The following is a 14,294-nucleotide window of genomic DNA, read 5'->3' as shown; positions in this document are numbered from 1 at the left end:
ACTATGGGTGCAGGAAAGCACTTCCCCACTGACAACGTCACTGGACCGCTGTGGTAACTATGCTCTCGCTTGCTGTCCTCTGTATTTCTGCTTTCTCCTTTCTTTTCTGTCTCTATTTTTCTCCCTGTCCTATCCGCTCTAGGGACTTTGTTGTGTTACTCCAGTAAAGTTTGTTGTGCACGTGACATCTGACCTTGTTTGCGTCTTAACTTCACCATTTGGGATCACCTTTAAACCTTTTCACAGGTCCTGCCAGACAACAAAGGGTGCAGCTGCCGTGCGGCTTATCCCAAAGATAAAAGATTAAAGAGAGATTAAAAGATTAAAGAAAATAAGTGACTACTTCTGTTTTTCCTTGAGACACATATGGAAGGAAAGAAGAAAAAAATACATGGAAAAGAAAAACTAAATTGGCCAAGTTGTATTAATAATTCATTTTATTTTAACAGCTAAATTCAGATATCTTTGAACAACAGTATATTTTTCCAGAAGAACAATTTTGTAGCCGTGGTGAAAACGTGCATTTTCCTTCCTATACAAGCAGTACCTGACTGAATTTAATGTATAAAATGACATAGGCACTAAAACACCTATCAGTTGGATCGACCATGAATCTTGGGTTGTCACATTTAGCCATATATTCCAAGTTAGATGGATGTGTAATGAGAGGATAGAAGGATTTATTAAGGGCAGAGTTACAGTGAAAGCAGTTCTAAATGAGGCTGATAACCGAGTGTTTTTCTGAAGCTGACCACACCCGTCAGACTTTAGTGTGAGCACATGAGAACAAAAGTACATAGAAATATATGCAGTTGCTGCAGTTACTGCATAATTATTCACTCATTAAAATAATGCAGAAGAAACAAGAAATTGGTGTTATACTGGAATGCAAGAAGATGAGTAAACACTTGTTGCCTCCCTAAAAAGTCCAAGTGGGAGTCATCTGCAAACCGTCTGCAGGAGACCTCAGAATGTTCATTAAAGGTATGGTATTTTGAAGTATTGATCAAAGCATTTAACATTTTACATTATTTCAAAAAATGTCACTTCAACACTCTGTCCACTAATTTTTTTTCAGGGGTTCCAAAGCATGAAATCATTTGAAGGACTTCAGAAATTTGGACTTAATAATTGTTAACAGGTAATACAAATTATGTGGTATCCCAGTATCGTATTGTTCTGTATGGTCTTCACCTGTAGCCTGGCTTTCTGATAACCTACTATATTGTATTTTCTTTTTCAGGCTGTTTTATTACATTTGTGCTTTTCGAGGCAAATTTGGAGCATGTAGGTTGCAAGCTGCTGGACTACATTCAGGGTTCTGAAAGGTGGTATAAAGTCTATAAGCAGACATATTCCTTCTTTCCTTCCTTCCTTCCTTCCTTCCTTCCTTCCTTCCTTCCTTCCTTCCTTCCTTCCTTCCTTCCTTCCTTCCTTCCTTCGGGGAACAGCCCATTTTCTCTCCCCCCCACATAAGACTAACAAAATGCCTTTCAAAAAGTGGAGATTCAGTTCATTAAAAAGTATGAAGTTTTGCCATCTGGGTCTTGTGTTTCTCTGAACAGTTGCATAACACAAAATGAACAATAAAGCTTGCACTGTATAAACTTAAAATTGCAGCATTTCTGGAGAGGTAAAATGTTTTTCCAATATTGAAATTCCATTTCTCAGCCATCAGAGGATTTGTGTGAGCTTTTTTAGTGGAAACCTCTCTTTTTCTTAAGCAAATTAATCTCATTGTGGCCCTCAAAAGAAAGATATGCATGCTGTGTTTAGCTGTTGCACACTTACTAACCAAAAAATAGTCACTTCTGCCAAAATGTGTTTGCCAAAATTCAGCAAAAGCAAAATGAAATAAATGAGCAAACAAGTGAAAAAAGCCCACACAACAAAATGCTGCAAATTGAATGCCTTCCCAGAGAGCAGGCATTTCATATTTCAGAATACTGGCTGGGCAGAGAATGAATTTAGAGCAGCCCTGAGGAAAAGGACTTGGGGGTGTTTGATGAGAAGCTGAACATGAGCTGGATATGTGTGCTTGCAGCCCAGAAGGCCATCTGTGTCCTAGACTGCATCAAAAGAAGCATGGCCAGCAGGTCAAGGGAGATGATTCTTCCCTTCTGCTCCACTCTTGTGGAGTACTGTGTCCAGTTCTGGAGCCCCCAACACGGAAGTACATGGCACTGTTGGAGTGAGTCCAGAGAATGGTTATGAAGATGATCAGAGAGCTGGAGCACCACTGCCACAAAAGCAGGCTGAGAAAGATGGGGTTGTTCAGCCTGGAGAAGAAAAGCTCCTGGGAAACTTTATAGCAGCCTTCCAGTACCTGAAAGGGCTACAGGAAAGCTGGGGAGGGACTTTTGAGAAAGGTATGTAGTGATATGACAAGGGGAAATGGTTTCAATCTGAAAGAGGGAATATTTAGGTTATACATTGGGAAGAAATTATTTTGTGTGAGGATGGTGAGACAAGGGCAGAGATTACTCGGAGAAGTATAGACTGCCCCTTCCCTGAAAGTGTCCAAAGCCAAGTTGGACAGAGCTTGGGCAACCTGGTCTAGTGGGAGGTGTCCCTGCCCATGGCAGTGGGGTTGGAACTAGATGGTCTTTAAGATCCCTTCCATCCCCAACCATTCTATGATTTTGTGATATCAGCAATGTGCAGCTTTTCATTTCAAACCATATGTGGTCCCAGTTATGTAGAACACTCAAAGATGTGCTCTAAGTCTTGATTGTGTACTGAAATATTTTGTAACGTACAACCCTGAAATGGACCTGCCCTAAAGCGACAGCTGTACATGTACTGTTCCCTTCTTTATTGTTGACAAGGTGTTTTTACTTATGATTAGTGCATTGCTTGACCATTTTCACACTTTGTGAAGTCTTCCAGGATTATAAATTCTACAGAAAACTGCAAAAAATGCAAAGAGGGCCCTTGCTAAGGCTTGAAGAGTATTTATCAGATGACCAGTTATTTTGCAGCATGGGGACCATCGCCATGGAAATATGTTTTTATGGAAAGTCCATTTTTGTTTTATTGTTACTGTCTGTTAAGCTGTGCACTTGCTTCCCGGAAAGTCAAGCGGACTTGTCTGAACACAATACCTCAGATATTATCATTTATACATCATTGTATTTCTTTGTAGGGCCTGTACTAGACAACGCATGCTGAGTGGATCCTTTGAGGGGCAGCCTGCAAAGGAAAGGTCAATACTAAGTGTTCAGCATCATATACGGCAAGAACGCAGGTAAACGTGAACAGAAGGGATGGGTTCAAAATATTCTTATAAAAAGGTGACAAAAAGAATTACATTTGAGCAATACGTAACGTGAAAAACTGAAATTACTTACGTGTACAAAGAACAGAGTTCTACATTCTTCATTGTAACCTTGATGAAATTCATTGTATTGTATAAATGGGAAAAAAATGTCTTTTTATTTCAAATGTCATTTCCTTTGCCATCTACAAAGCTATCAATTTAAAGATCAGAAGGAAAGAAATTGGTTTATGTTAGGCTAGATTGAAAACAATTGAAGAACATATAAGCTTCTGATGTTAGCGAGAGAAAAATGATAAGAATTTGAGATATTGTGAAGCTGGAGAGCAGTTCTTTATAATGGCCATCCTATAAAGGTCAAAATTTCATCCTGAGATGTATTGCTAAATTGATTATGATTGTTTCAGGTCACTGAGACATGGTTCCAACAGTCAACGAATCAGCAGAGGAAAATCTCTTGAAACGTTGACTCAAGACGTAAGTCCTCATAGAAATTATTATTTCAATTTGAGACTGTAAGAAATGAGAATATGTGCTGTATAGTAAATGCTACTGTAAGACTGTTATCTATCTATGATCTTGTTTACAATTTGTCTTTTGAAATCTTGAAAGGAAATCATAAAACAAATAATGTAATCGCATTAGAATGATCATCAAAAGAATTGACATCGTCATTTCAGTGACAGACTTACTGGTTTTGAAACACTTGCTGAGATTGATTCACTGAAGCTGTAGATACTGCATTAAGAACACAACAATTGCTACCCGGAACACTTTAAAAAGCCTCATTCTGGAATTATACAAATCACTCAGGCTGACAAAACAGCACTTCTGAGTCTCCAGTGGAAGTTAAACGATATTTTTCAACCATGAGAACTGTCAAACAATAGGACAAAGGGAGAAGAGTCATTACAGATTTTACTGTGCTATAATTTCATGCAGTTAAGTGCAATTTCAATTCTGCAAATTTATAATGACATTTTGTGGGTTTCTGTGACTAGGAAAACTCAAGAGCTGATCTTAGTCTCTCTGTTTCCAAACTGTTGAAGTAATTTTCTAGATGTGCTTCATACCTAAAAACAACTGTGTAAGAAGTAATTAATGAATTACCCTGCATGGTGGTAGAAAGAAGCCATAGGTAACTAGTATTTCAAAGCAGATACTGCTTTGCTTTTGTCCCATAGTAAGGGTAACAACCAGAATTACCTGTCCAGGAGTGCTCCAAAGGCTCATTCAACTCTAAATAGTAATATTAATTGTACCCTCCACTGGATGAGCTCAGGCAAATGAGGCAAAAATCTCTCTCCTCCCTCCCTGTGCTCTGCAGTCACTACCTGTACATTCTGCACAACTCACTGCCTGGCAGGATGTGCAGCAGGCTTGAGAAGCTGAAAGGGTGTCTAAAGCCTTTTGTTTCCCACTCTTTGTCCTTAGTAACTTCAATAGTATTAATTCCAGTTCAGAGAGATTGCCTGAGCTTACAGGACCTTTGCTTTTAAAGTTAAAAGTTGCATTTGATGAGACTTCACACATGAAATTAAAACAGAAAGTAACTTTGATGGAAATAAGCAGTCTTGTTCTGTAGATGGATTGATAGATACTGTACAATATGCTTGATGGAGTTGATGTGCAGTACATTTGGAAATAAAGATTTTTCGTTTGAATCTTTCTATGTAAAATACCATATCTTGCTTTCATCTAAAACATTAAAAAAAAACCAACCCACAGACCTCATTTAAAAGGAATTATTTTGCTTCTAGCACTCCAACACAGTGAGATACAGAAATGCACAGAGAGAAGACAGTGAGATAAAGATGATCCAAGAAAAAAAAGAACAAGCTGAAATGAAAAGGTATTTAAAAATCAAAAGTCTGAGGGCACACGTTTCTGTATTAAGTATTCTCTGTATGAAGTAAGAAGTATGGGGAGTTATGATGAAAAAAAGAACAAAGTGTAATGAATGTTTTTACCAGGTATAATGCATGCCACTTAATAATTTAAGTTCTGTCTTTCAAAAGGAAAGTCCAAGAGGAGGAGCTGCGAGAGAATCATCCATATTTTGATAAACCACTCTTCATAGTTGGTCGTGAGCACAGGTTCAGGAATTTCTGCCGAGTGGTGGTACGAGCTCGCTTTAACGCGTAAGTTGATTCCCTATCAACAGTTGGTTCCAACAAGTGTTTCCCTTCAAGTCCTCAAAAATCGAGGTCTAACTTTTCTTTTGAAAGGAAAACTGCATGTAATGTGGTCACCACATGAGCTGGCAGTCAGTTGCCTACAGGATGGTCTTGCTGTTGGAGGAGGGGAAGCAATAACATGCTGCGTAAGGGCAGACATGTTTGAGCAGTCTGTGATGTCGAGAAGGGACGAGACCATGGGGAAACTGCAGGTTTGAGCTGAGAGGAAAGGGTAATGTTTTATACCCCCATTTTTAGACCTTGGGGAATCAGTTTGCTATTCCCTTCCTATTCCTCATCATAAGGCAGGAAGTCTTTATACAGCAACAGTTACTCAAAGAATAGGAAAGATGAAGAGAAATGAATCCCACCTGTGCTCACCCAGAAGACTCCTTAGCCCATAATTAGAGACCCAGAATGGGATGGGTTCAGCTGTGAGAGATAAAGGAGAAAAGCTGAGACAGGTGCAAACCAAGAAGACTCAGTAACTAAACTGTAGGTGTATGCAAGTGTGGCATATAGAGATCTATGTTCAAGCAGCTTGATATAAAATAATCTTATAGCTCTCCTTTTAAACCTCTTTCTGTCACTTGCACCCTGATTTTGGAAGGTTCATGCACATCACCTTGCAATCAGGCAGCAAAAGACAGAAGACAGTCCAAGGCTATCAGCTTGGCACTTGGAAGACCTTGTTTCAGCAGCTGCTTTAATATTGATTTTTCTCTGTACCTTTCAACAAAGTACTTCTAGGTAGAAGAGCAGAAAGGTTAGATACTCTGCTTTAAAATTCCCATTTTTAAATGTTCTTCAACCTGTGTAGAAGCACATCTTTGAATTGGGTGCCTACTTTTCTATGCATTTGCTAACTTGATTGCAGTTTGCTGGTCCATGAAGCAGTTGCAAAATGAAACAGCTAAACAAAGCACAAAAACATGTATTCCTATCCAGTTGTCAAATGTCCTCATCTCAGTGCCTGTTAGCATTATGGAATGCCTGTGGGTAACAGGTTACTTATATTATAAACAGTTTAATTACAATGTTTGCAATTATAAGAATAAACTGATTTTGTTAAACAGTCAATTTTTCATTAACCAAGAAAGGTATTCTAGAGATCTTTTTCAGACTGATAGGATTCATGTTTTCTTCTGGTAGAAAAGGCTGAGGGATGCCACTATATGCAATGTGAGGAAGCAGTAGGAGTTTAAGATGACACAAAAGTCAGTGGGTTCAATGGGAAGGCACCAAAACCAGTATATTCTGTATACTGACTGGTGTAAGTGGGTGAACCTGGCTTGTGGAAGATGCCTCTTGTTCTCCTTGTATGCATCTTGCATTATTGTAATTCATAACCATGGAATGTCTTGTGGTAATGCCTCTGGTCATCTCAGTCCATTTTTCACTTTAAGATCAGTGAGGAAGTGATGGCAATTTCACATCCCAATGACTAGAGCACTCAAATGGGATATAGGATACCTCAGTGCAGATTCTGCTTTGACATTATTTTGTACAAGGATGTGAAAGACGAGTAAGAAGTACACCTAACCACTGGGACAGGGAAGCCTCCTTGCAAAGGATTCTTGTAGCTTCTCCTTCTGAAACCATTCTGCTCTGTGTAAAAGAGCTGAGCAGTTGCTGGAACAAGAACTTTACTCGTGTCACCCGGATATGTCCTTATTACTTACAGTGTGATTCTCACCCTATGTGGCCGCCTAATGGGTATCTGGATATGGTAGGTGAAGTACAGCAATTTCATAGGAAAATTCAGAGATGGAGAATCTAGAAATATTCATCATAAAATGATTGAAAAGGTAGTAAAACAAATAGGCCTTGTGGAAGGATTTGTGTGTGTGTGTGTCAACTGAGGATATCATAGAATCATAGAATGGTTTGGGTTGGAAAGGACCTTAAAGATCATCTAATTTCAACCCCCCTGCATGGGCAGGGACACCTCCCACTAGATCAGGCTTCTCAGAGCCCCATCCAACCTGGCCCTGAACACCTCAAGGGATGGGGCTTCCACAACTTTCCTGGGCAACTTGTTCCAGTGTCTCACCACCCTCACACTGAAGAATTTCCTCCTAATGTCTAACCTAAATCTCCCCTCTCCCAGTTTGATCCATTACCACTTGTCCTCTCACTTCAAGCCCTTGTAAAAAGTCCCTTCCCAGCTTTTCTTTAGGCTCCCTTCAGGCAGTGGAAAATGTTTTGAAGTAAAAGCAAAGAACTCCTGAGGAAGCACTTTGGAGCATAAAATTCAGTAGCAAGTTATCCCCTGCCCTGTCCCCGAGTGAAATACAAAATCAAATCCTTGCTTATGAAAGCAGGACCCAAAACACTAGCAGTTTAAAGAATCATTAGAGGAATTACAGAGAGGCCATGAATTAAAGTGATATTAGTTGTGTTGATAATATGATTAAATTGAAATTAAATTTATAGAGACATTTAAAATTAAGCCAAGATAAAATGTAGTCTTTTGAATTTGGATAAAAATTACTTTGAGGTGATGGATGTATGGTGTAATTATAATGCTGACTAAAATAAAATGTAAATAACTGTCTCTTTTCTTCTTTTCATAGCTCTAAAACAGATCCTGTTACTGGAGCTGTGAAAAATACCAAATACCATCAGCTTTAGTAAGCACTGCAAAAGTAACTTTGCTTGGCCACTTAAGCCTGCAGTATAAGTGTGTGAGCTCACACATGCATGTGTGTGGGTATGTGTGCATGCAGATGTGCAGGTCTTTATTTTTCCCAAGAAGATTTTTCTCTCCATAGAGTTGTTCCGGGAGGAGGATGAATAGGAAGAGGATTTTTTTATCAGACTTCTCTTCTACACTTGCATGCAATTTCCCGAGTTTTACTATGCATTCCTGAAATAGTGAAATATTTGGCACTCTTCAGCTTAATTTGTTTTTCATAGCAAAGCTATGTGGTGTAGGCACAATAGAAATTGCAACACTCTTGGCATTTCTGTAATGGCTATCCTTATGTATTGTTCACAGTGACTTGCTGGGTTTGGTTACTTACCTGGACTGGGTCATGATTATTGTTACTATATGCTCCTGCATTTCCATGATGTTTGAATCCCCCTTCAGAAGAGTTATGCATGCTCCAACACTCCAGGTACTGTCACTGAATCATTTTACATGTAATGAAACACAACCACCTTCATTCTCTCCATGGCTTATTCCTAAATTCCGTTTGTTCTCTGCTTTGGTTTTCAGATTGCTGAATATGTTTTTGTCATATTCATGAGCATTGAGCTTAATCTGAAGATTATGGCAGATGGCTTGTTTTTTACACCAACAGCTGTCATTAGGGACTTTGGAGGAGTTATGGACATATTTATATATCTTGTAAGTTTTTATGGGATGTTTCTGTAGCATTCTTGGTTTTGATCTCTTTGGATATATGAATGTTCGTAATGGTAAAAAGTTTGGCTCTGCACCCTTATGTAAATGCAGTAGTGTAATTTGTGTACAAACACCACTGTTTTTCTGTGCAGTCCTGTCAGTTATGTATACAAATATTTGTTGAGACATCTTAAAGTACACAGACATGTGATATGCACCTGGCAATTTAGTGCAGGGCCTTTCTATGGCCCCTTTTTATTGTTTATTTGTTGATATGTTTTAATTATCAGGACTGATTTCATTCCAAGGTAAATTCGAGATCTCTAACCATGCTTCAGTACTTTTATGAAGGATAATATTTTGTCTGTTTCTTAACCACTGATTGCTTCCTCCCCTCTCAACAGTTCTCCTGCATTTTAGAAGGTGTTTCTAAACTCTATGCCATTTGACAAAAGGGCTCATCATTGTTACTGATGTTGCTATATCAGAAAGAAAGCAGAAAGAAGGCAAAGCAGCATCTTTCCATCTTCTATTCCTATCAGTACTGGTTCTAAGGAAAAAATAGTTCTATTATTTTCTTTGTCCCCCAGAAATTTCTTGCATTCCATTCAAATACAAAGGAAGGGGGTCTGTTTCTTCTTCATATATTGCAATAAACATCTCAAGATTTGTCAAAAGCAGGGCTTAGTATAATAAAGTATGAAATATTTTATAACTGGAGAATTTACTAAGCAAAATGACTGTGATGGATTTAGATTAAATCTTTCAGAGGTTAATCTACCAGACAGATGTGCTGCATAAAATTTGTCACGATCAATTTGTATCAAAGATTCCATTGTTAGCATAAATAAAAATATGCATACTTACACAAAACTCCACTGCAGTATGCATAATCTTATGTGCATTAGTCCCTTGAAATCCCTCTGAATCCCTCTGCTTGTCTGAAGGAAAATTTAGGTGATGTGGCTTGGATATTCCAAAAGTGCCTGTGGTGGTCTTAAAAGAATATGACAATCAGAAGCCCTGGCAAATATTTTTGTTTTAGTGAGGCAGCTGTCTTTTACCACTGTTTTTTTTTTAACAAATTCTGTTAGGTTTTAAATCGTATTGGTGATATCAGCTCTATCCATTTTTTGTGCACTTTTTGCAAAACTCTCACCTCTGTCCCCTTCTAACAACAGCTTTATATACATATATATTTTTATTTAAAAAAAAAAAAATAAGAAGTAATTAATAGACATTATCAATAACCATCTGTTGGAGATTGTTCAGACTACAAGACACAACTATGCTGTTTTAAAACACTTTTGAATGCATACTCTTTATGTAATAAAAACACTCATTGACAAAACTATTTATGCCTGTAACAACATGGTAGGAAAAACTGGTGAAGCAATTGTGACAGACTTTGCAAGTCAGGATATCTCAGTTTCAGTATGGAATCTCTGTTTGAAATGAGAAGGGAGAAGAGAGATTATGCTTCCTGCTCCAAGAATATTGTTTGTGTCTCTGCTCTGAATCAGCCAATTTGATTTCTTCATTTGAAGCTGTTTCATCTGCTGAAAAAAATAAAATAGATTTTGATTCAAAGGGGAAGAGAGAGGCTGAAGCTGATGTCCATTAGTTAAGACAATCAGCCAGGGCACAGGATATCCAAGTCCTTTTTCTAAACTAGGCTTTTTTTAACCTTAATCTTCTCTTTAATTTTAAGGAAGTGTTTTTCAATCTTGTGTGCTGTGACAGTGTAAGACACTGTAAGCCTAATCCTTCTATGTCTTTTCCTGCCCTATCTCCTCAAGGTGAGTTTGATATTCCTGTGCTGGATGCCTCAGAACGTCCCTGCCAAATCTGGAGCTCAGCTTCTAATGGTACTGCGCTGCCTCCGACCTCTTCGGATTTTCAAACTGGTCCCTCAGATGAGGAAAGTGGTGCGAGAGCTGTTTAGTGGTTTTAAGGAAATCTTTTTGGTATGTGCCAGATATTATGTTCTTGTTAAAAAGAAGATATGGAGGAGTAAAAAGATACTACTTTGCTATAATGTTTATGTTTCCTGATCTTTTCTCTGTCGTTGTCTGTGTACTTTTCTTGCAGGTACCAATGCAGATGATGACAGAGTGGGTTAAAAATTAGGTATATATGCTGAATAAAGTCATTGTAATAGTTCTTTTGTAAGTTGTATTATTTTTTCAGTATATATTTGGCCATAATTAAATAGGAGGACGACTGAAACAAAATCTACCTCTTATTCATAGTATAGTTGGGGAAGGAAGGTGATAAGTACGGTATGGCAGCTCTGCAGGAACAAACCTGGTTTCCAAGCTGAAGGTCAATATCTCCAAGTTTTTTCAGAGGCAACCAGAGACAATGCAGTTGTTCGTCACAGATCTGGATCTCATTGTTACGTCATTGTCATTATTACGATCATGATTATGCAGTAATGATAATAACAACAACAACGGAATCTGTGACTGTTGATCAGAACCCGTTCTATTGCCTTGGGACCCAACTTTCTCTAAGTGACATGTGTCAGCCTAAGCAACAGACATTTTATTCCTGAGCAGAATACTGTGTTGGGTTAGGCTGTTACAAAAATCTGAGCTGCAAAATATTTGCAGACAGTAATAGAACAAGGACAAAAACTATAAAGCTAGTTAGCATTTCATAGATACTATATCCTGTTAAATATATTTATATCATAAATTGCTCATGCATATCTTTATTGTAGCTATCGTGGAATGAGATATCTAACTATAGCTTACTCAGATTGATGAGTAAAGCCTGATTCAGCAAAACAGAAGCAGCACGTATTTAAGTACTTGAAGAGTTATCTTTAAGGTGAATGACAATTATTATGCATGCAGAATTTAGGAAGGTTGTACACTGAGTGCAAGAAAGCTTTGGTCCTTATCTATAATTTTTAGATACCATGTTAATAATAATACAGTACCTTTTTTCTGGATCAGAGCCTAAAGTAACATGTTGGTCATTAAAGCCTTATTTCCAGATGTATGCAACAAAAAAAGATCCTTCCTGCAGCTCACATACAGATCTGACCCCCTTTCTCAGCATCTCACCCCTTTTCCTAAGTTTGCAAGAGGAGGACTTGACAATTCTAATTTCATCTTTACAGGTCTCTATTCTTTTGCTGACATTAATGCTTGTTTTTGCAAGCTTTGGAGTGCAGCTGTTTGCTGGAAAACTGGCTAAATGCAATGATCCACACATCATCTCTAGGGTGAGAACTGCTTTACTGCTTAAAAATAATAGTATGCTGTGCCATTTCTGCCTGCTGGGGAATGCATTGGGGAAATCAGAGCTATCACAGGAGAGTTCTAGGTCTTGGGCACTTTCTTCCTCAGAAAGAGGATGATGGAGGAATTGGTGACAAAGGAGTAAATAAAGGTAAGGATGAGTTTTCATGGGAAAAAGCAAACCAAGTCCAAATATTGGGGAGTCTCTGAAAAAAATCTGTCAGATTCATGCCATGTTGTCTGCAAAGGACTGGATGTCACGTGGAATTAACCACTGACACCTTTGCATTCCTAGGTCAACATCTACAAAACAGGTTAGGCTGCTAGAGGTCAAAAGCACTGGGAATGCTGTGTAGGTTACATGAAAAAGTGAGCTGTGTTTCTTACTCCATTTGGAGAAGTATAATCACCTAAAGAGAGCAAAGGTCTTTAGGAAAGAGGTGAAAGGATAGATAGTACTGCAAAATGAAAAGCACTCTCAGTCCTGGGAGGAGAAGGGGTTTTTTTAATACTTCCTAAGATACATTTTTCCTTTGGGTAAAGACTATTAATCTCAGACTTGTAAATAACCTTTCATTTCTGTTTACATTGCTTCCCCATTATGGGAAGTTTGCTTTTTATACTGCATTTTGGCATCTGTCACAGGCCATTATTTAATCTCATTCTATGGTTTATTTCACTATAGGAAGATTGTCATGGTATCTTCAGAATAAATGTCAGTGTTTCCAAAAATCTCAATTTAAAGTTAAGACCTGGAGAGAAAAAGCCTGGATTTTGGGTGCCACGAGTCTGGTGAGATTGCTACACATTAGCTTATATTTCTTCAAAGTGTCAGCTGTTGATGTAGAAAGTGGCTAAAATCTCATGCCACTAAACCAGAAATGGAGAGGTTTTATTGTAAGTCAAACGATAATAAGGTTAAAAATTCTGGTGTATTTAGTTAAATGCCAGGTGCATGAAACCTTTCCAGGCTTAATCTGCTGTTCTATTCATAAAACAGAAAGGAAAAAATTACCTGTAGGTACTGAACCTAGATAAGAATTATATATGCTTATGATTGCAGTGGGAGTTATTGGCTTGTACAAAGATTATCACTTAACTGTGCTTTAGTGCTATTATGAAGACATCTTGAGAGCCATGCATCAACAACAGAACCTAAGAATAATTAGGAAAAGATGGGAAGAAAAATAAATGTAAATGAACCTGTGTACAGCTACCCACAAAAAAACAGTGAGCAAGTCATATCTAAAACCAGCCTTTCTCTTCTATGGCCATCAAACATGCCAGCTAGGAGCTTCTCTCTGTTTCCAATGCCAGGAATCATTGTGTTCTGTCTGGTGCAGCAAGTGGAGTAGAAATTAGGTTTATGATTAGTATTCTGATAAACTTAGTTTAATATTTCCCAACTCCTGAACAGGCAAAAAAAACCCTTTATTTAATTGTTTGCATTTTAAAGTTGGCTACCATTTTGCAAAATCATCTATACAGCCACTATTATTTTAACTGACGATGTGCATGGATAAAGAATGTACCAGCAGTGGTAGTTTCAGAGCTAATGAAATAATATGCTGTGATTCGAACAGCCGGTGAAACTCTTGACATCTGCAGAAGTCTTTGTTTCTGTTTGCTTCAGACAAATTCTTCCTCGAGTAAGCAAATTAAATCCTCTTCTGCTTGATCCAGAAATAAGCAAGAACTGTCCAAATCAGCATAACTGTAAACTTTGGGGAATGCTTTGTTATTGCAGAAAAAATGTTTTGCCACAAGGACAGTCATACCACCTGTTGGCTGTGTCAGGCCAGATAGTCAAGAGCCAGATGTCAGTACAAGGACCACATTTAAAATAAATATCTGCATGGGAGAGCTCTTTTTCACTGAATGGTTGGGTTTTCAGAAGCACCAACCACTGAACAATTCTTCTGGAATACTGCTATTTACCTTATAAATTCTCGAACATTGATTGTTTTTCTTGGATTATCTGTCTGGTGATGCAGAGACAAAGCAATGTGCAAAGTTAGCACAAAGAGGGCACTTTTAATGTTCAGCTGTAAACATCCTCTTGAATCTCAACTGATAAAAAATCCCTGAGCATAAGATACAAGAAAGCCAAGAAATGGGATGTCGTCTTAGTTAGCTTTGCTTTAGACCATCAGATCCCAGTGATAATGAAACAAGCAACATTTTCTAAATGATCTTGCTGACTTTGGAGTCTGAATCATTTATATGAGTTTGAGACT

At 38.1% G+C, this 14,294-nt stretch overlaps 1 protein-coding gene across 2 annotated transcripts in view; it reads left to right on the top strand.

Annotated features, from left to right (window-relative positions):
* NALCN (sodium leak channel, non-selective) overlaps positions 1-14,294 on the top strand; it is a 227,754-nt gene that overhangs the window by 188,983 nt on the left and 24,477 nt on the right. For both annotated transcript variants that reach the window (XM_051630433.1, XM_051630425.1), the window contains exons 19-28: positions 3,146-3,247; positions 3,685-3,754; positions 5,038-5,129; positions 5,296-5,418; positions 8,031-8,087; positions 8,456-8,576; positions 8,678-8,809; positions 10,606-10,773; positions 11,937-12,041; positions 12,743-12,849. In XM_051630433.1, the coding sequence (XP_051486393.1) occupies positions 3,146-3,247; positions 3,685-3,754; positions 5,038-5,129; positions 5,296-5,418; positions 8,031-8,087; positions 8,456-8,576; positions 8,678-8,809; positions 10,606-10,773; positions 11,937-12,041; positions 12,743-12,849 (1,077 nt within the window). The remainder of the gene's footprint in view (positions 1-3,145; positions 3,248-3,684; positions 3,755-5,037; positions 5,130-5,295; positions 5,419-8,030; positions 8,088-8,455; positions 8,577-8,677; positions 8,810-10,605; positions 10,774-11,936; positions 12,042-12,742; positions 12,850-14,294) is intronic.

This window comes from Apus apus, chromosome 1 (assembly GCF_020740795.1).
Source record: "Apus apus isolate bApuApu2 chromosome 1, bApuApu2.pri.cur, whole genome shotgun sequence".
Taxonomy (NCBI): Eukaryota; Metazoa; Chordata; class Aves; order Apodiformes; family Apodidae; genus Apus; species Apus apus.
This window is presented reverse-complemented; position numbering and strand designations above follow the sequence as displayed.